Genomic DNA, 22,500 nt, shown 5'->3' on the forward strand with positions numbered 1-22,500 from the left:
TATATATATATATATAAATTGTATGCGTGTATATATATATATAAATTGTATGCGTGTATATATATATATAAATTGTATGCGTGTATATATATATATAAATTGTATATGTGTGTATATATATATATATATATAAATTGTATATGTGTATATATATATATATATAAATTGTATATGTGTATATATATATATATATATAAATTGTATATGTGTGTATATATATATAAATTGTATATGTGTGTATATATATATAAATTGTATATGTGTGTATATATATATAAATTGTATGTGTGTATACATATATAAATTGTATATGTGTGTATACATATATATATAAATTGTATATGTGTGTATACATATATATATAAATTGTATATGTGTGTATACATATATATATAAATTGTATGTGTATATATGAAAACTGTATATATAAGAACTGTGTATATATAAAACTGTATGTATGTGTTTATATATAAAAACTGTATGTATATATATATATATATATATATATATATATGACGACTGTATATGTGTGTATATATATATATATAAAAACTGTGTGTATATATAAAAACTGTGTGTATATATAAAAACTGTGTGTGTATATATAAAAACTGTGTGTATATATAAAAACTGTGTATATATATAAAAACTATGTGTGTGTATATATAAAAACTGTGTATATATATAAAAACTGTGTATATATATAAAAACTGTGTGTGTATATATATAAAAACTATGTGTGTGTATATATATAAAAACTATGTATATGTGTGTATATATAAAAACTGTATGTATATGTGTGTATATATAAAAACTGTGTGCATATGTGTGTAGGAAGTGATCACATTTCTAGATACTGCTAGAAAAGCCTTGTTGGTAATGCAGTTTCTCTTAGAGGATTTAATTAACTTCAAAGCCAATTATATCATATGTACACACTATACATCTATATTAATAAATCCAATATGTGTTCTAATTAGATATTTCATGTCTTCATAGACATCAATACACTCAATACAGTGGTTGAATTTAATGATAGCATTTCAATGCGATAACAGCCAACACTTTGCTTTTGAAGGGAGAGAGACTGTTAATAATTTCCCATTGTTTACAAAGGACACTACCATTGCCAAGGCCTTATTGACATCTAATATTAAAGTTTATGTGCTCCAAGTCTTTGCAGCCATTTCATTGTTATTATTGGAATTCTGTTTAAGAATATGCTTTGTTATAAGAATGCTGTAGCCATTGAATAGTTATAGTATTGGCTGGTTATCTGTTTAATATTTCATTTAGCTGTTGAGAATCTGGTTTTTGATTCTGTGAATCAGACATTTTAATTATCTCTTATTATTACCCTCCTATCGGGTGACTATAATGAGTGGCATCAAGAAGAGAATCTAGCTGTAAACCACTATCCCATCGAACCCATGCCAGCATGGATGGGCCAGGCATAAATTGATGATTGTCTCATAACCATTGTCTAACTTCAATAAGTTAGAATGACATTCTACTCAAAGATAACTGGTTGATTTTTTTTTTGTTTTTGTAAAATAAGAGCCTGTTTGATAAGTGGGTGAAGATACATATTCTATTGCATTTTGTTTCCCATTCTCTGGAATAGTGTTATTCCTATCGTTAACTCGATCAAATTCCACTCCTTCCCTTTTATCTATCACTAAGTACTAAACTCTATTATCTTTTATTTATTTCTGTCATTCAACTGCAGCCATGCTGGAGTGTGGCCATTTCCTTGAAGGCGTTTTGTTGAACAGGTCAATCACAGTACTTATTATTCTGTCAAACTCCTTTGCCAAACTGCTAAGTTATGGGATGTAAACCAACCAACACCAGTTAAGTGAGGGTTGTGAGGGGAACAAACACTCACGATGAGCTTCCATACAGTTTCTGTCTACCAAGTTCACAAGACATTAGTCAGCTCATAGAGTAGACACCTGCCCAAGGTGCCATGCAATGGGACTGAACCTGAAACCACATGATTGAAAAAGTTTTTAAAACACACACACACACACACACGCACACGCACACGGGTGTAAAGTCTAATTAAGCTAATTGTTTGTTTATTCAATATCAACATTATAAATCTTAGAAATATTAATTCAAGAACTAAAGACATGAACAGAATTCTATTACTGAAAAATCAAATGCTTGATAGTTGTGAGTTTTTAATAAGACTTTAAGGTGTTTAACATTTCAATCCTTTTAAAATGTTTTGATTTTAAAATTTTGATATTAAAATATTAATCTCTATTACAAGTGGTTCTGGTAAAAATAGTTTTGTCTAGTTTTCTCATTTATTTCTTATTTCTTTATTGCCCATAAGGGGCTAAACAAAGAGGGGACAAACAAGGACAAAAGGATTAAGTTGATTACATCAACCCCAGTGCGTAACTAGTACTTAATTTATCGACCCCGAAAGGATGAAAGGCAAAGTTGAACTTGGCGGAATTTGAACTCAGAACATAAAGACAGACGAAAAACCGCAAAGCATTTCACCCGGCGTGCTAACGTTTCTGCCAACTCACCGCCTTATTTCTGTTATCATCATTTAACATCAGCTGTCCATGCTGGCATGGGTTGGGCAGTTTGACCAGGGCTAGCAAGCTTCAGTCTGATTTGGCATGGTTTCTATGACTAGATGTCCTTCCTAATGCCAATTACTTTACAGTGTGTTGGGTGCTTTAATGTGGCCCTGCCATGAGTGCTTTACATCACCAGAAGGATTGGTCTTAACATTCCTGCTGTGGAATGCTTGTCTTGAGTACTGCAAGGTGCCAGGCATCTCAGTCCTTTCTCATCTCACCTGAAAGATTCAGCATCCTGAGGTCATTCATTCTTCAGTACTTTATCCCATGTTTTCCTGGCTCTCCTATTTCCACATGTTCCATCCATTTTAAGAGATTGCCACTTAATATGCAATTATAAACAATGACTCTTTCACAAGTTTTCTTTGGTCAAGTTACACTGTAAGCAACTTCTATTGTCAGCACTTTCTCCAAGTATATATGATCAATTCCGTATACGTCCAACTATATAGTTTTCCTTGCATGCATCATTGCCATGTTTACTGAGATGCTCTTACAGCCTGCACACATTCTTACTGGGGAAAAAACACGACTGTAATTTAGAGGATGGTATTTCCCAGCATTTTAAGAACTTCAGAGAAAGTGTTTACATAATGGTAAAATCAGAAGGTTCTGAAATGCAGTCTCTTGATTGACAGATGCCGTTTTGCATGGCTATCCAATCTTAATTTTCGGTTTTTAAATTGTAGTCATACTATATTGGTTAGTTAATTAGATCAAAAGAATGCTAATTTGGAAATAGCTATTTTGAAGTCAAATATATATAAATATAAATGCACTTCAATCTATGAACGCCAATAATACTTGTTGAGTGATGACTATTTTTGATTCCAAATATTGAAACTTAGGATCAAAAACATAAATTTTGAACTGCTTATGTTTTTTAAGTGTATTTTATTATTTTAATGTACTTGCTTTTCATCTCATGTGAGAAATATGCTTCATATTTGTGTTAGAATATTCATGATCTGTGTATAATTTTGACCTAATCTACTGTATCTTTTAGATAAGCACAATTCAGCTTTGTCAACATGAAAAAAGAAATTAATTTGTTTGCAGTTAAAGTAATAAATAAATTGCTTTATTTTATTCAAATCAATAAACAAAAATTTGGGTGAAGGTGAATGGTTGGTTGGTAAATTTGTCAAGACCTAAACTTTGAACAATGTCAACATGTTAGCAGAGAAGAGCTAAAGTGTAAAGCAAATACATAAAATGTAAAGAAAATTAGCTGTAGAAAGTCAGAGCTAATTATTGATTTTTCCATTAATGCCCTCCTTTTGCAATATTTTAACTGATAAAAATTCGAGCAACCAAAATTTGATTGATACACTTTTGTAGTAAGTTCAAATATTTGAATACAGCATTTAGCATGTGAATGAAGAGGAAAGTCTTCTTTGATGATTTATTATTGACGAAAGTTCAATATTTTGTGCTGACTATATTTCTACCTGGTGTATAACCAGCTTTATTGACGTTTGTGTGTGTGTGTGTCATCATCATCATCGTAGTTTAACGTCCGCTTTCCGATTACTTTAAATAAAAGTTGCTGAATGACTGATTTCTTCAATTATTTTACACTTGGTATTTCAGGTATAGGGGCAATTACTTTAAGCTAGTGGGTTTCCATTGTGCTGCCTCTGACCTGATTTCTATTCTTTGATGTATCTTTTGTATTCCACTTACATAGGTAATTCTTTCAAGAATAGCATAACTAGTGTTTTCATTTCCTCTTGCCTACAAACTGGAAACCTTACGATTTTCTAAGAAACCAATATTCTAGATATGAGAAAAGTAGATATTGCTGAAATATGAGAACTGGACTGATTGTTCTATCATTATCTAACATGGGGTTTCTGCTGACCTAAGTTTCAGTTCCTTCAAGGTCAACTTTGCATTACATTTTATGGCTGGGGGTGGGGGCATTAAGAGCTAATAATATGCTGGAGTCAATTACATTGGCCAAAACTCTTCTGTCAGATAAAAAAAAAAAGTTTTTATTCTTAAACAAAGGAAATCAATATCATATTGCAATTTGAAAGGCTATTGGAATTGACAGAAACAATATAGCTGTCTAGTGTCTTACTCAAACATCAGAAAATTTTAAAATCAGAACCAAAGCTTACTTTGGCATAGTGAAAATATATATACTTGTGTTTAAATCAATAGAGATACAGAGATAGTAAGTTTACTATATAATATTTGCAGCATCTAGTTAGACGCATTAACATTTTTACTCTAAATTCTGTCTATGGGAGTTGTTTTTTTTTTACCTATCCATTACTGTTTTCAAATACCAGTAATATACTGAGATTAAATAGTTTCATAAAAAGAAAAAACCCAAAAAAACTGGACAACTTCTTTAAAAGAAATCTTGTCAGATATGTCTATGAAGTCATTGTCAAATGTTCGTCAGTTATAGTGCCTATGTTTTTTATACTTGCATGAGTTGGACAGAACTAGTTAGGCAATAGAAAATCTGATTTCCACATAAGTTAATATTTCCCCATTGCCAGATGTTTTTTTTTAATGGAAAACTGGGAATGAAAGATCACTTGGATGGCAGTAACATTCATTTACAACCATCATATGATGTCAAGGCAAGGAGAAAAACAAACATGCATGCACACTTACATGATGGGCTTCTTTGAGTTTCCATCAACCAAATTCACTCATAAGGCTTCAGTTGATGTAATATTTGTCAATGGCTGTGTGGTTAAGAAGTTTGCTACTCGACCACATGGTCACGAGTTCAATCTGCATTCCCAAACATTAAATCAATGTTTCATATTTAGTTGGAGAGGTATTATTTGTTTACTGCATTTAGTTTGCCAACATCTACTTCTTGCTAGGTTGGGATTATTATCAATACTGTATAGTTGGTTCAGTATAATATAGTCTTGTTTAAAAAAAAAAATGAAAAACTTACTTTTGGCTACTGGTACATAGATATTTTAGCTTTTTCTTTCTCTTAAAAATTTCTAAAAAAATTTCTGTTTTTTTGGTCACATTTTGCTTAGAAATCTGTATAATACTTTCAGCAGCTATGGTTATCTAGGTAGTTGGAAAATGTCATCTTGCCAAGGATCCTGTAATTCATGTAGTTTTATATTTGATAGCCATCTTTAATAAAGCCTGAAAGAAATTAGTTCATCTTAAGTATTTCTCATTCCTGGTCATTCTCACAGGAAATTATACTTATAATTCCAGATATTTCAGCTAGTTGTCTTATTTTTCTAAGTGTTAATGTTTATCTCTTGATCTTAAACTGCTATATTTATTTTGTGGTTAATGTGGCCACATTAACACAAATTCTGAATCAACAACCTGTAACAAACTCTTGATTCTCAGTTGAGGCTATTGTTCCATTTATGTTCCTAATTCCTTTGGAAAAGATGTGAACATTACTGCTTACCTAATATTCTCCCCTATAGAACATGTTTATTGTAAGAAGACAATGATTTGCATTGTCAATTGCCTAATCAAACTTTATAGTGAATGAATCTAAGAGATCTCTTTAAGAGTTCCTACATGGCAAATAGACCGGATTTCTATTTGGTTTTGCTAGAAATTCTTTCACTTGCAGGAATTACCCTACAGCCATTGATTCTTATCTGTTATGGATTGTATTATATAACCCATAATCACAGTAAAAGCATAGTGTTTGCTGAAGTTTCTTGATCATCTGACCATATTCATCTGATTCTCTCTCCCTCAGCTTGTTATAAACAAAATTGTACAATCTTATTTTTGTCCTGTATTCATTCCAAATTAGTTGTCTGCTTACTTCATACCTTTATTTTTGGAACACCTGCCAGTATTTTCATATTCTTTCTCATTAGTTTTTTTCTCTTCACTTTTATTGAAGCGAACTATTTGAAATATTCTTAATGTTACTAATGTTACAAATTTAGTATATATTTCTGATTTCTATTTTAAACATTTACTTCTTTCACAAAGATCTTATTTTAGACTATATCTGCATTGAAAATTAAACTAAAAAGTTGTATAGAAGACAGCTACAAAAGCAATTTCATCTTTGGGAATGTAATCTCATTGAGTGTGCGTGTATGCATCTAATGCACATATATATGTTTAGGTAGCTATGTAGCTCATTTGTGTTCTTTTGGGATTAGAACATCAGCTAATAGAATGCTTTTATTAGAAACAACTGAAATAAAATAGCCAGAAATGAACACAGGATTCACACCTAAACTTCTCTGAATTTTCTTTCATGCTAATCTAACATCATGGCTGATTAAAATGGTCTTAATGTAAAAGTATGCTTATTTTTGTTTGCACCTTCAATTAGTATTTTTTATTTTTGTTACAAGCCATTAAATCCTAGTTAATTTCTCACATTTTTTTTTTTTTTTTTATTCTTCAACTGTTTCTAGAAGGTAATTATCTTACATTTCTGTTATTAGCTACTTATTTTCAAGTAAGGCTCTTTTAAATTTACTCATTTTATAGATGTCTTTTTTATCTCTTTATTTGTTCATTTATTTTTCGGTTCCTTCATAAGCAAAGAACTCTCGAGCATTTTATTTACTTTGCTTTCTAAGCTATTCATAGCAGTAGCAGTAGATTTTCCTCAATTTTGTAGCATGACTTCAGTTACAAACCATTTGTTCCCATTTTATATTTCTCTTTGTTCTGATTTCATCAATAGTTATTCATGGTCATGTACTTGTATCAATAATGAAAAGCTTACGTGTATGAAATAGTTTTGTTTTGGTGTTTTAGATTCAAGCCTGTGCTTAATAGGATCTTCATACTGTCTTAACCCATATATACCCCTGGTTGCGTTTTCACAACGCAAAACCTGCTCCTACTTATTTGGACATGAACTCACTGGGAAGCATCTGACTGAGCATATGAAATGTTCACTAGGTAGACACTCGTGACTAACAGTTGCATACTGTCCTTCTCTTCCAGATTGTGAAAGCTTACCATAACTTTTAATCTAAATATAGTAAAATTTTAAGACTTCATTTTTTATGGGCATATATGGTTTAATAACTTAAATATCTTACTCAAACTAATAGAAATATTAGGAGGTATCAACCACATCATATATTCCTTGACTGATGCTAAAATGTAAGAAACGAAGTCTGAATTAAAAAGAAATATCAATATACTTTGATGTCAGTGACCTTCTCATTAATTCTAGAATGATTTGTTTCTCCCATTAAATCCAACTTTATATTCACCCTTTATCTCTTGTTCTCAGCCTTTACCTTTCACCTTATTCTCTTCAATTTTTCTTTTCCTAGTTCTGCTTTGAGATTTTTTCTCCAAGCAAAGAACCCAGCATTTTTATTCCAATATCTTGAAATATAATTGTCTTTGACATATTTATGTTGACTAAAATATTGTTAAAGACAAGAGATAAATTTGGCTTGAAAAATTAATTCTACTTCCATTTGAGTTTCTGCTTCAGTTTTTAAAAATATTCCTGCTCCAGCAGCAAAGTTTAAATTTCTAGACTTACCAAAATTACCCCAGTCAAGATTTTAAGTTTGCAAGAAAATATGTTGACCTTTAATGTTTAAAATGTATCTTCATATTTTATATCTTGACAAATCTGTTACATTCTTTCAACAAAATATTTTCTATTAAATTTCATTTCTTTAAAATTTCCAGTATTCCTTGGTGGTTCCTGTAATCCAACAACTTGGCGTTCTGATTGTGCTGTCCCATATTTAGAAAAACAAGGTATCAGCTATTTCAACCCGGTAGGTAACATTAGACTGTTTTGTTTCACTATTCCTCATTTTGCTCTGTCCATTGATGTTGGTAGGTAATCTGCAGTTAATACAACTACAAGTAACCAACCAGATGAATGAGATTATCATTTGGCCACTTCAAAGTACATCTGATGACTTGGTTTTGTTTTTTGGTATGAACTTTATTGCATCAAAAGGCTGAATAGAATTAATGGTCTGTTTATTTACTGTTTATAACTGTTAACTAGTTCTTCTATAAGGAAAGGGGTTCTTGAACAATAAAATAATTATTGCATCTAACCAACAGTTAACCCTTTTGCATTTAGATTACTCTGTAAAATGTAATGCTAATTCATTCACAATGATTTGAATTAATTGTGCATTATCATAGGTGTAGGCATGGCTGTGTGGTAAGAAGCTTGCTTCTCAACCACATGGTTCTGGGTTCAGTCCCACTGCATGACACCTTGGGCAAATGTCTTCTAAGCCTCAGGCCAACCAAAGCCTGGTAAGTGGATTTGGCAGACAGAAACTGAAAGAAGCCTATCATATGTAGATATTTGTGTGTCTGTGTTTGTCCCCCCACCAGCACTTGATAAACAATGTTGGTGTGTTTATGTCCCTGTAATTTAGCAGTTCAGCAAAAGAGACTAATAGAATAAATACTCGGCTTACAAAAAATCAATCCTGGAGTCGATTTGTTTGACTGAAGGTGGTGCTCCAGCATGGCCACAGTCAAATGACTGAAACAAATAAAAGAATATCATGTGGCTTTGAGAATTCAATGTGACTTTATTTTTTTTAGAATGGCATTGTACGGTAGGTGTGAAAGGCCAAATTGGTCTAGTTTGAACATAAAACAGAATATTTTGGCTGGATATTGCTGGGTTAAGAAAGAAATACCCAAAACCTGTAAAAGAAAAACTGTAATTTTATGAATCACAGAAACCCTTATTTTGAAAACCTGTTTTTAGCTAAAATAACTGAATGCAGAAGTGTTGTGGTCAACAAAAGCAGCTTACTCATCTGATGTTACTTAAATAATATAAAAATCAACTGAACCGCAAGGGAAGGATTAGAATTGGGAACTTGTCACCCATTATTCTCACTGGAATAGTATATCCTGTAATTATTTTTTTGGCTTCCACTTAAACTTTCAATAACAGCTTTTCAGATTTTTAATGATATCTGAGAGTAGTTTTGCATTGAAAGTAGTAAAGAATGTTTTATTAGTTGTTGGCATTTAAATAAATAGTATTGCACAAAAAAAGAAAATTGGTCCATCCAGTTGTAAGCTAAATTGAAGGTGTTAAAATACTGTAAGTCAAAGCAACAATATTTATGACTAAAATTTTTAATGTGTACAAGGAACCCCCTAATTTTTGGGGCTTAAAATTTGGAAAAGGGTTTTGTAAGGGATTCTAATACTATCCATGTATAAGAAACTCCTATATTTTTTAAACCTAATTTTTGACAAAAAAGGGTTCCTTATACATGTTAAAATATGGTGTATATGTTAGACACATAATCCATAATTTATTGGCTGACTTATTACAGACGAAAAAAGTCTTTGAGTAAGAAATTCTATTTCATTTTTTAAGTTGGTTTCAATTTTGTAAAATATTCCTCTTCCGAGAACAAATTATAATTACTAAATTTTTTAAACCATCAATTGTCTCTTATAACTATTTCAAGAGGCTGTTTTAGACTCAGGTCTTGGTGTTTTATAATAGTTCTTTTTTCTGTAGGCATAAGGCTTGGAATTTTGGGGGAGAGGGCTAGTTGATCATATCTACCATAGTGCTCTACTGTTATTTTATTGACCCCAAAAGGATGAAAGGCAAAGTTGACCTGAGCAGAGTTTGAACTCAGAATGTAATCAGTCAGAAATTTGACAAAGCATTTTTCCGTGCATGCTGATGATTCTGCCCACTTGCCACTTTCAATGATTTAAAATTTTGGCACAAGGCCAGCTGCTTTAAAAGAGTAGGTAAGTCGATTACATCAATCCCCCAGTTTTCAACTGGTACTTAATTTATCAACCTCAGAAGAATAGAATGCAAAGTCAAGTTCAACAGAATTTGAACCCATATATGTAAAATGTCAGAACTGTTGCTAAGCATTTTCTCCGACTCATTAATAATTCTACCAGCTTGCTGCCTTTGTAATAATAATAATTATTATTATAACGATGATAATGATAATAATAATACTTCATGAAGATCATTAACATTTGACTTTTGCTTAGAGGCAACTGTTAATATATTTCTAGCACATTGTTAATTTCATAGTTGGTGCTTCTGTTTCTCCATTCTCTGCATTACTTTCTCCCCCACCCCACCCAATAACATTTTGTTGTAAATGTTAGATTTAATATGATAATCCAACAACCACACAAAGAAAAAAAACAAAATCTTCATCAAAGTAAAAGTTGTTGTCTGTGTATAGTGAACTCTGGAAATTTCTATTTGATTAAATATCATTCCATTCAATATCTAAATAGTAAATGAGAAAATGGACAGATGGTGATAAAACAGATAGTGGAAATACCGAAGCATTGTTATTGAAATATAAGCAAAGAGGTGGAAAAAAGAAAAACTATTCATTTCTTGATTAGGTCTTGTTAAAGCCAATGTTGAATACATTTTTGTTTCTTTACTATTGTGGTAGCTTTCCTCTTTGAATTAACTTGGTCAGCAACAATGTCTTTTCCTGTCTCATTGTTTTCAACAGTCTTCAGTCAGTTTTTCTTATACTCTTCTCAGGAAGGAACAAGCTTGAATCTGAACAAAATCAAAATATTAATAGTGATTAAATTTCCCTAAAAACATTTATTCTGTGTTCCATGATAATTAGTTTAGAGCAAGCTGAGATATTTATTACAATTATATATAGGTACTGACATGGCTGTGTGGTTAAGCTTGCTTTGCATCTGCAGGGTTTTGGGTTCAGTCCCACTGTGCAGCATCTTGGGTTTGTATCTGCTACTGGGTCAAACGATGCCTTGTGAGTGAATTTAGTAGACTCTGTGTGGGACCCTGTTTGTGTGTGTGTGTGTGTGTGGTTATCCCCTACTACTGCTTGACAACCTGTGTTGGTTTGTTTACATCCCATAACGAAGCAGTTTGGCAAAAGAGAATGTTAGAATAAGTACCAGACTTAAGTACTGGAGTCGATTTGTTCAACTAAACTCTCAGTGTCTCAGCATGGCCACAGTCTGATGACTGAAACAAGTAAAAGATAAATTACATTTAAACTACATGTTTAATATCAGTTTTTTTTTTTTTAATTAGCAGTCTTTAGTATTTTAATCATTCTAATTTTCTTTTGGAGTTGGTGTATCATTAAAAAAAAAAGAGCACAAAACCTTAGCTTTCTTTTCAATTTTAAAATGAAACTTACTTTATAATTACATAATCTCGAGGTCTTAGAAAACAAACATTTTAATAGATCTGTTTACAGAATTTGTGGAGTTGATTTTGATGCTGGAGTGAGCTGTTTGTCTGGATACCTTTAAATTTAATAATCTTGTGAATTTTCCACTCCAAGAGGCCTATCATTTAAGCTTTGACAGGAAGTGCAATTTTTTGTTCGTTAAAATTTATAAAACAAAGAAAACTAAATTGAATATCATATGAAGTTAATACATTGTTTTCCTCTAAACACTTGACTTACGTGAACCAGCTGAACTTCTAACAAATATTTTTTTCTACTTCTCCTGTCATTACCTTCTTCTGCTTTTCCTAATCTCATTGTCTTCTGCTTCACATTTCTCCAAATATTTGTATTTTATTTTGTTTTTATTTTGTTCATCTCTCTGGAAATGTTGTCATTCATTTAAAGTTCACTCTTTCTTTATTGACATTTTCTCTTCACTGAATCATTATTACTGGTGAAATGTTGATACACTTTGATTACTTCCTAGAATGTCATTCTGAAAGTAAAAGAGATAAAAATAACTTTTTTTATAATTCTAAATATTCTAAGATAATCATGTTTTATTCCAAATAATTTTTACATAAGTCTTTCTGCAAAATACGTATTTATTTTATTGACAAATATTACTTAAGTTTGAGCAACCAGACAAAGTTTAAGTCATGATCATTTGAATATCTGTTTTCCATGTTGGCAGAGCTTTGGATGGATATTCAATACATACTATTTGTATTGATCTAGTGTTCTCATTAACAGTGCACGATATTCTGAAATTTAAGATTATTTCCTTGTATATTTTTATCTTTATTGGTTTTCCTTTTTGAGTGTGTGTGTATTGTTTTTGTTAGTTTTTGCTACCCAGTAGGTTGCTTATATTTTCCTATGTCAACAATTAGTGCAGCATCTTCTCTTGCATATATTGCATATTTTCCCTTAATGTGCAACTACCTTTTCTGATGGATGAGGATGGACATTAGCCATTATGAATAATACCTTGTTCCATAATATTAGCAAGGTATACTTCTTTGATATTCTAACATATATGGATTTAATTTTAGATAGATATTTTACTTTCTGTCTTGCAAGCTACTCAGCAACATCACTAGTGCTGATGGCTTGAAAAAGAACCAAGTATACACTGTAAAGTGTTTAGCATTAGGAAGGGCATCCAGCCATTGAAATCCTGTCAAAGCTGTCATTGGAGCTCACTGGATATTGTCAAACCATTGAACCTATGACAGCATGATAAAACAGACATCAAATGATTTTTAACATTGCTATGTCAATTAGACTGTCTTAGCAGCATTGTATGAATAGCTAGTTCGAAAAATGTTTCCATAGAAATTGTATTTTACAATTTAGAATATATTTTCTTTTTTATACTACAAATTCTAAGCAGATTTGTTGATATTTGAAAATTTACAACAACTCTGATAAATTCTCTAAAACTCCTTGCACTGTTTTGATATTTCTGTTCTGTGAGTGTTGCTCTAATAGCTGTATTAGAGCTGTACTCTTTGGAATGGCATAAAACCACAAACTCCTTTTATTTCTTTCTCTACAAATGATATTTCTCATGTGAAGTTTTAGCATTTGGGTCACTCTTAGCTGGAAGTGTCTGGTTACTTTATTTTTCTGCTTCAAATATATTCTGGCCAAAGATAGGTGAATTCCTTGCCCTTTGTAAATTATTCTGTTTATTTAGTAATCTTGTTTGTTAATCTTATTGTTATTAATTTAAGAGTTGTACAATTTCTAAGTTACTGCCAACCCTTTTTAATGACTTGGATGAACAGATACTGGTTCTATATCAAAATTGTATCTTTTTTTCTTCACTTTTAAATATTGTACAAATTTTCAATTCATTATCCTTTTCCCCACCAAACTGATTTTTAAGTACTGTAAAAGCCCATGTAATTTTTGATCACTTTTTTTTGCTAAAACAAAAATAAATTTTAGGGGGTGTGTAAATTACATGAGTGGATCGTTTCCAGAATTTTTTTAGATTATTTTTTGTTGAAAAATGACATACAAATGTAAACATTCATATGGGAAGTTGACTCATTTAATGTCAGAATAGGTTTTTACAGAAAAAATGAGGTTGACTTTTATTTATGCTGGACAGTATAATGCTTACTTTTTCTGTATAAATTTACTAAAACCATTAAATGGTTAATTGCTTTTTGAAGTTTGACATTCATGCTAGTAATCATGGTCTGGGCCATATTTTACATTGCTTGGAGTTTCTATCTGTCGTAATGAAGCTTGACAATTTCTTTAAATAGATCAGTTTTTCTCTGCTTAAGAAGTCTAGCTTGCGTTTGCCTCCAGGAAGCTATTGCTTACTTTCTCCACATTAGGACAATGAAATTCATCACTGCTACTAGCCCTTACTGCACCTAACGACAATATCATGATTCATCCTTGTGCATGTAAACTCACTAAGTGAATATGAATTAGCGTTCCTACAGAAACTTTAATTTACCTTATACGATGTTTAATGTCATTTCACATTGATGTTGAATTATGCAGCAATCTTATGTTCTCTTCATAGAACACTTGTAATGTATGTATTACCACTTTTGGCATAGTAGATTTTTGCTATTCTTATGTCTCCTCACAGATGTGTATATTCTAACAAGTTGCTTCTTAAATTTCGCATCTCTCTTGTTCAATAAACACTGAGTTAAACTTGCAAAAGCTGTTTATTTTCACCTTTCGATTTTTGTTTATTTTAGCAGGTTACCAAACTATCAGTTTGGTCTCCTGGCTAAAACGGTAATGACAAATTTTAAAGTTTGCTTGACATTTTATAAGTGAGAAAGAGATTAAAATTTCAATACTCCATATCAAAGTTTCTGACAAGAATATGAAGAAAATCAGATCTTGAGACAAGACACTTTCAAATAATCAGAATTCTGTTTACATAATCAGTTTGATCGGTCACCTTCCTCTGTCGGTTGAGTAAAGTGTCATCCAAGCTGATGTTTATTGGTAATTAAACTTAGTTTGCAACACTTGTTCGTATTTATCAGCTTTGTTTTTGTTAAGAATTATCAACAACTTTTCCTGTGATTGTGATTTGAGAAGACTTATAGAAGTATGCTAAAGATCAGACATAATCTCTTGTGGGCAAGAAATGTAAAATAAAGTTTATTATAAACACAAACACTTCATAATTTTATAGCTTTCAGTGTGATACCTGTTAAGCAGAAATTATTTTTATTCAATGAAAATTTAATAAAATCTAATAATTGAAATTATGCTAGATACAACTAAATTGAAAACCTTTTCCCTCTGGCCATATCGGTAATTCTGAAAACTTTTGGGTGTGAGTTTTACCTGAGTAAAAGCTTTCTTTAACAATTTTTATTCTGAAAGTCATCTGCATAAATTACACAGGTGTGCAAATTACATGGGTTTTTACAGTAGTTTTCTAGACTGGCATTGATAAGATAGAGTTGATGTGTATCTACTGAACTGAATTGTTTCTTCCATCTCTGCATCCTTAATTCTTTTTTGACCTGTTATTTTCTTTAAAAAATAGCAAAAATGAGGCCAAAAGTAGAATATTTTAAACCTGTATTACGATATTAATTCTTAGCAACTTCTAACTTTATACACAAATATATATATAAAAAGGGGTGTTGTTTTTCAGTCCTGAATCACCTGATGAGGTTACTTTATGGTCAGATATTCTATACATGACCAACCAGACATTTTTGTAAACCCAGGAATACATTATCCATTATACCTCCACCTTTTTCTTTTCTTTAAGTGGTTGCATGCTTTAAAGGAAATCTGGCTGCTATATCTTGTAGGTCAAATATAGGAGTTTCATTTATTTCAACTTATTTCATTTTCCTTTATCAGATAATTTGTTTAGGTATATTCTTGATAATCTTGATCTAAACTGAGATAATACTGATAAAATTCAGCTAATAGGTTTCTTTTTCTCTTTTTACCAGCAAGTGGAAAAATGGGACTTCCATCAAATAGGAAAAGAACATGAGGCCAAAATGGTATGTAGGAAAATCTTTCTGAAGGCTCTTTTTAAATCTATGAAAATGTGAAATGTTTTTCTTGCTTCATTAATCTTCTTTCATCCAAAATATTTTGAAACATTGACATAATTAATCCTCAACATCTCTTAGAATAGATAAATCTACCTTTGAGTTTCAAGAAAAAAATCCTTTAGAAAACAATGTGTAAAGCAAGTATTTATGAATGAATTGTCATCCTTTAACTCTGCTGGTGAAAGTAAATTTGACAAGCTAGTGGCTTCTCCAAAACATAAGAGACGGATTTTTATGGATTACTTCTAAAATAAACTAGTGCAGTGATAAAGAATTGCAAAGAGACTAAGCAAAAGAGGAATAGAAACAAAGTGAAGCAGTAAAAATTGTATGCTATCTTTATTTCTATCATGAAACTACTAAATCAGGGGTGGGGAAATTTTTTTTAGTGTGGTGGGCAAAATTTTCCTAAGAGAAAGGTCTGCTGGCGGATCACAAATTCTAACTCTTATATCGGTATAAATGTTGTATATATCTATGTATAATTCGATATATATTAATAAAGGTAAGTTTAAGACATTAGATTATGTAATTTCTTCATTAATGCTGCCATTGAATTTAGGATGTTTGTATTACTTATGAGGTATTCTATACTTTTCAGCTAGTCTCAAGGGGGTGGTACAAACCTAGCAATATGTGTTTTATAGTAATAACAAAATTTTTATTCAAATGGCAATTACCAGACGATTCTCTGTTCGAGTCGAACCATTTTAAGTCATAGTGGAAACACAACCTATGTTGCAAATAGGCATGCAAATATTGTATAAATTTTGAAATTGAAAAATTTACTGTATTTTATATATACAAGTATAGCAGCCTGCAGATGCAATAAAATGGGCTCGCGGGCACAATTGTGTCTGCAGGCAGGGGTTTTGTACACCCCTGTACTAAATCTATAATTGTAAACCTATAGTGTAGTAGTCATGCAAACAGAAAGAGTATATATAATCCTTGGGCAAGCGTCTTCTACTATAGTCTCAGACTGACCAAAAGAGCATCATCTGGCCATAGAAAAATCTACTTCAATGAATTTCGTTTAAAAATATGATGCTCAAAACAATGATTTTATATAATCTTGTCATCTGCTTGTCTCTTGGATCTGAGGATCAATTTTTCTTCCTGCATGAATATTTGGACCTTTAATGCCAGTGGGGAAATGTGGCTAATGAAGCCAATCCTCACATAGAACATGTGGTTGAATTGGCTACATGTGAATGTTGAAGTCGGTTGTGGTTGCTGCAGTCTGGCCTTTTGTTGTCATTGTCTCCCCTGCTCCTCCTCTTTTCTCTTTCAAACAATATTATATTATGTTATGTTTTGTCGGTTGGTTACAGTCATCTCAAAAGCCAGGGTGTCAAAGCTGGTGTGCCTTAGAGTTGACTTTAGCTCATCTTTGTAGTGTTGAAAATCTCCTATTTATCTTTTCCCAGTTTCCAGTTCACAAGAGGGAGAGGGTACAGTGAAATTGCAATGGGTAGTGGAGTATTTAATATTTTAGATAATTCTTCTTCAGAATAAAGATGACAGAAGGTTAATAAAAAATGAATTTGAACTAAGATTTAGTTGAAAGCAAAATGTTCATTTAAACCTGTTATGAATATGAAACGCTCCTTCCTTTTCTTTGAGTATGTGGATCCATGTGTGTGTGCAGAGATGCTGCCCACTGTTTAATGGGTAATGAAACGGCCTGTAATCTTGAAGCTCCATAGCGACCAGCCATATACAACTTTTTAAAAGTATCTAACCACACCTTACACCACTGGTAGTTTTCAGTTTTAGAACATCATGTAACAAAAAAAAAAAAGTCATTAATATTGCCAGAAACATGTTGGGGAAACCATCTTAGAGAAATGGTTTATATATTTCATGCTACTACACAATCTCATTAAGACACAGTAACTTGTTTAATTTAATGTCAACCAACAAATCCTCTCTGTACATAGTGTATATTATATCCGGTGCATTGGCAAGTAAAAGTAAAGCAATATATTTCTTCCTACAATGACTGAATTAAAATGATGAATGATATCTTAGAATTTAAATCAAATTTTTTAAAAAAGGGAGAAAAAAATATCTAATTGAAGCCTAAAATAAAAGAAACATCAAGCATTCTGCTTATTATCATGTTAGATCAGAATATGTATCAAATATAGGAAATTACATAAAATTGAGAAAACAGTGGATTGTAATTTGAATGAATTTAGATACGGAATCTTTTCTTTGACGTGTCTGTGACATGGAGAAGGCATTTTCTTTGAAAAATGTATTTTTGTTTCTTGTTGCTGTTTTGTTTTATCAGTGCAACTCTGGGAATCAATCTAATGGAATGGAATATATCATTCTTATTAAATATAGTTTCTTTGAAATAGTCTTATCTACTTTGTCTTGGAACTAATAGGGGAATAAATGGCTGTGTGTGTGTGTGTGTGTGTGTATCTATCTATCTATCTATATATATATATACATATATATATATATATATATATATATATATATATATATATATATATGAAATGTTAATTTTACGGTTGGAATTTTCAGAATAAGACATTTACTGGTGGTGGTAGTGGTGAACTCAATGCTAAAAGTAAATTCAAATTTATTGTAAGATTAGTTTTGACAGGAACTTCAATTTTCACCTAACAGTTTATACAGACAGTTGTGCAATTTTTCTTTTTAATATTATATAGCAACAGAAGCAGTATTAATACCAAAAAGCTATCTGGATATCCAACTTAATGTGGATGTTTTGTTAGAACACTGAGAGGCAAGTATTTGGTATTCCAACAAAGCCTCCATGTTCAGCTGGATATAAAGATTGCTCTCTTTCTCTCTCTCTCTTTCTCTCTCTGTATGAATGTATGAGGGCATATGATGCACATTTCCCCCAAAAAATTCTCAATCACCCTACATCCTATATACAAATTTTGTGGTGGAGGTCTAATTACTTGTTTTAATGCATTCAAAATTATTTTCCTAGTGCACTGTTGAAATTGGGAAACATCTAATATGCCCATGCATTTTTTTTGCCATCAAATATCCTTTGTATTTGTATGTTTATGTACAAGTGGGTGCTTGAAAGTTCCTGGCTTTGGATAAAAGAAAATACAGGAGGATCAGTTAATTATGATTTTATTCAATATATTTCCCTCTCAGATTCACACACATATTGCAGTGTTCTTTCAGTTTTCTAAGCCCTGTAAAAGAACTCAGAAGTTTGGGCCTCCAACCAGGCCTTTTGCGATATCCTTAAAGCCAAGAACTTTTCAGCACCCCCTCGTATGTATATAATATTGTAACAGTTTAAAAGATCATTCTCATTTTAGCCCTAGACTGGGGTGAAGGAAAATTTCTCATCATTGGTTGAATAAGCTGTTAGGTGAAACTTGAAGCCCCATGTACACACATGCACACAAGAAAAAGCAAGTTTATCTGTTCATGATTTTCTTAACTTCTTGAGAATAACTTCATAAAGAATATGGTAAATAAGATACTTATAGAATTAAGATATTTTAATGCAAACAACATTTTGGTTATATAGATTAAATTCTTCAATTAGATTACTATAAAATAACTAGCAATGGGTCAAACTACATGTGAATTGTAAATATCCAATAATTGCCATTTGTTATGCAAATATTGTTTAAATTTCTGCATTTGTTTTCCATTAGGATTTTCAAAATTCAGTCACAGCCTCTGTCTTTATCCTTCCATATGTCAGTACTAATCTCTATGGGAAATTTCCAATAATTCAATAAGAACAACGCATTGCACTTATGGCATTCTTTTAGATGTGTTTTCCAGGCACAGATCACTAAGATGCATCATATTTGAACACTGGCAGTACTGAGAGAAAATTTTAGCTTATTAGCTGTAACTCACATTTAAATGATGTAACAGTAGGTGCAGGCATGGCTATGTGGTAAGAAGTTTGCTTCTCAACCACATGGTTCAGGGTTCAGTCCCATTGCATAGCCCCTTGAGCAAGTTTCTTTTACTCTACCCTTGAGCTAACCAAAGTCTTGTTAGTGGATTTGGTTGAGGGAAAAACTTAAATAAGCCTGTTGTATGTATTTGTGTGTGATTGTTTGTCCCCCACCCACTGCTTGATAAGTGTCAGTGTGTCTACATCTCTATACTTAGTAGTTTGGCAAAAGAGACTGATAGGATAAGTACCGAGCTTATTAGGGTAGTGTCCCAGTGTGGCTGCAGTCTAATGTCTGAAACAAGTAAGATATAAAAGATAACTGAGCCATATTAGATAAGCAGTAACATAGTCATATTAGCCATAACTTCTTTGCTGGGAACCTTTTTTTTTTTTTTTTTTATTCCAACCTGCTTGAGACTTTTCTGAATCTATTATACAAACTTATTGTTTTTAAGTGATCTAAATTAAAATTTTGCATCAATTTCATTTTGTGTTTCAAATACTGACCTAATAATGACAAAGTAATTTCATTAAATTCTTCAGGATTTTCAAAATTGAAACAAAAATAGTGTATTTCATCAGAACTGTGGTAACATAAGGGTTGATTATCTGGCCTGCTTATATATCAAATGTATATATATTTTTGATGAACCTTCATGTGACCTGTCACTTTATGATGACTTTCATGGATCAGTTTTAAGTATCTGGAAGATTTGCATTTCAAAATAAGATGCATCTTATTTGCTTTGTTTGTTTCTCAGTTTTGTGTGTTAACAAGAGTTTGTTAAACAACATAACCTTTAATTTTTCTCCGATAAAATCACAGCTCATAGGATTGCCAAACTATATTAAGTAGGAAGATGAATTCTTTTGGAGATTTTAGAAGAAACTGAATTGAACAGCTATTTACTACCCAAAGAAATCATTCCTACCAATGGTTATATGAAAAATGCAATCTGCATATACTTACAATTGAAAGCTGACCACTGTTGGCAAATATTCTGTTTTCTTGCAACAAAGGATTAGAATTACAATTGAGTTCCACTCAGATCTACATCTGATTGTATTCAACATGGCCAATGCAGAAAACTCATTTCAACACACACACACATGCATGCATGCTGCTCACTCACTTTACAATTGGCATGACAATGACATCACTTTGATATACACATTTCAAAATATTGTCTGAAGGAAGACTTGAAAAATAACTATATCAACCTTAGTTTAAATGAAAATTTGACTCAACAACCTTGGTTTTAGATATATCTTGCTGGCTATGGCTTTTATTTAACTGATATACCTCAGCTTGAGCTAATCAGACCATCAGATGAACTTTTCACTGGAAATATATCAGTATTCTCTATAAACACTAATTAATCCCGATACACAGTAAATGTGTATTGTGAAATCCCTATGTTAAAGAGCCTATAAATTCTCTACAAATGAAGCAATGTAAAAAGAAATGAGTAGAATAACACAATAGATATAAATAAACTAAAAACCAATCTATAAAGTCTTTTTTAAAAACCCCATATGAATCTAGTAAAGTCAAACAGCTACACAGTCTATTAGATGGAGCAAAAAGATTCAGTCTATAAAATTGACAAACTTTTCGTGAAAAAATGAAGAACATAAATCTGAATACATGCAATCACAAACTTGGTATTAATGATTGCTGTGATAATGATATTTAAGTGTTATCAAACTACAAAAGCTTGAACAAATGTCAGATGACCAATGTAATGTACAAATTCAGAAAACTGAAAGTGGCAAACATCATGACTATAACATTAAAATCAGATACACTTTTTATGCCAGCAGACTATATTTACAACAAAGTGGGCATTGAAACACATTACTTATCAAAAACTGAAATTAGATAGAAAAATTACTAGTTAAAACAATTATTTTACATAAAATTCCTCTAAATCTAGATTAGGCTTAACTTTGTTAATAGGAAAACGGAATGCAACATTTAACATAGTTGTAATATATATATTTAGCTGCTTCCACTTTTATTGCTGATTCTGTCAGTTTAATATGAAGCGCCTGTACACGACTTCTCCACCTCTTGGTTTCAATGCATACATACGATAATAAGATATTTTGGAGATTTTTTTTTCCTTTCCTTTTACATTATGAGATCTTATTCAGAAATTGATGAATAGGTGTCTTTTTCTGCATCTCTGCTAATGTTTTCCCATTTTTCTTTTCTTTCTCTGTAGGCTTCGGAAGTGTTGTTGTTTGTCATTGATAACCGAACCCGTGCAAGTTCATCTTTGATTGAAATAGCTTATTCAGTTGGTATGTATGTTTTACATTGTGCATTTACATAATTTACATGTATACACACACACACACGCACACACACACTCTCTCTCTCTCTTTCTCTGTCCCTCATTCCATTGTCTACATTTCATTATGCACATCTATACTATGCTATATATGTTACCATTAACGTAACCATTTTGTGGCTGTTATTGTAACTAATACTAATACTGCATTCTACATTAGCTGAAACGGTAAATCCAAGTTCCATCCATTAATGAATCCAGATTAAGCACTCAGTGTTTTACTGGCTTTTGTTTTGTCTCCACTATCATCGCATTGTCCTATATAAAATTGTGTCCTATATAAAATTGTGTCCTATCATCATAAAACTTCAGGAGGCAGAAAAAGATACTGTATATACATATCTGTATGTGTACACACACTTTTACTTT

The 22,500-nt window shown here is 31.5% G+C and overlaps 1 protein-coding gene across 1 annotated transcript in view; it reads left to right on the forward strand.

The window, feature by feature from the left end:
• LOC106880113 (uncharacterized) overlaps positions 1-22,500 on the forward strand; it is a 193,856-nt gene that overhangs the window by 123,448 nt on the left and 47,908 nt on the right. Inside the window, exons 10-12 of the mRNA XM_089352641.1 lie at positions 8,253-8,344; positions 15,739-15,792; positions 22,003-22,081. Of these exons, the coding sequence (XP_089208767.1) occupies positions 8,253-8,344; positions 15,739-15,792; positions 22,003-22,081 (225 nt within the window). The remainder of the gene's footprint in view (positions 1-8,252; positions 8,345-15,738; positions 15,793-22,002; positions 22,082-22,500) is intronic.

Source organism: Octopus bimaculoides, chromosome 1 (assembly GCF_046866305.1).
Source record: "Octopus bimaculoides isolate indiv1 chromosome 1, ASM4686630v1, whole genome shotgun sequence".
Classification (NCBI taxonomy): Eukaryota; Metazoa; Mollusca; class Cephalopoda; order Octopoda; family Octopodidae; genus Octopus; species Octopus bimaculoides.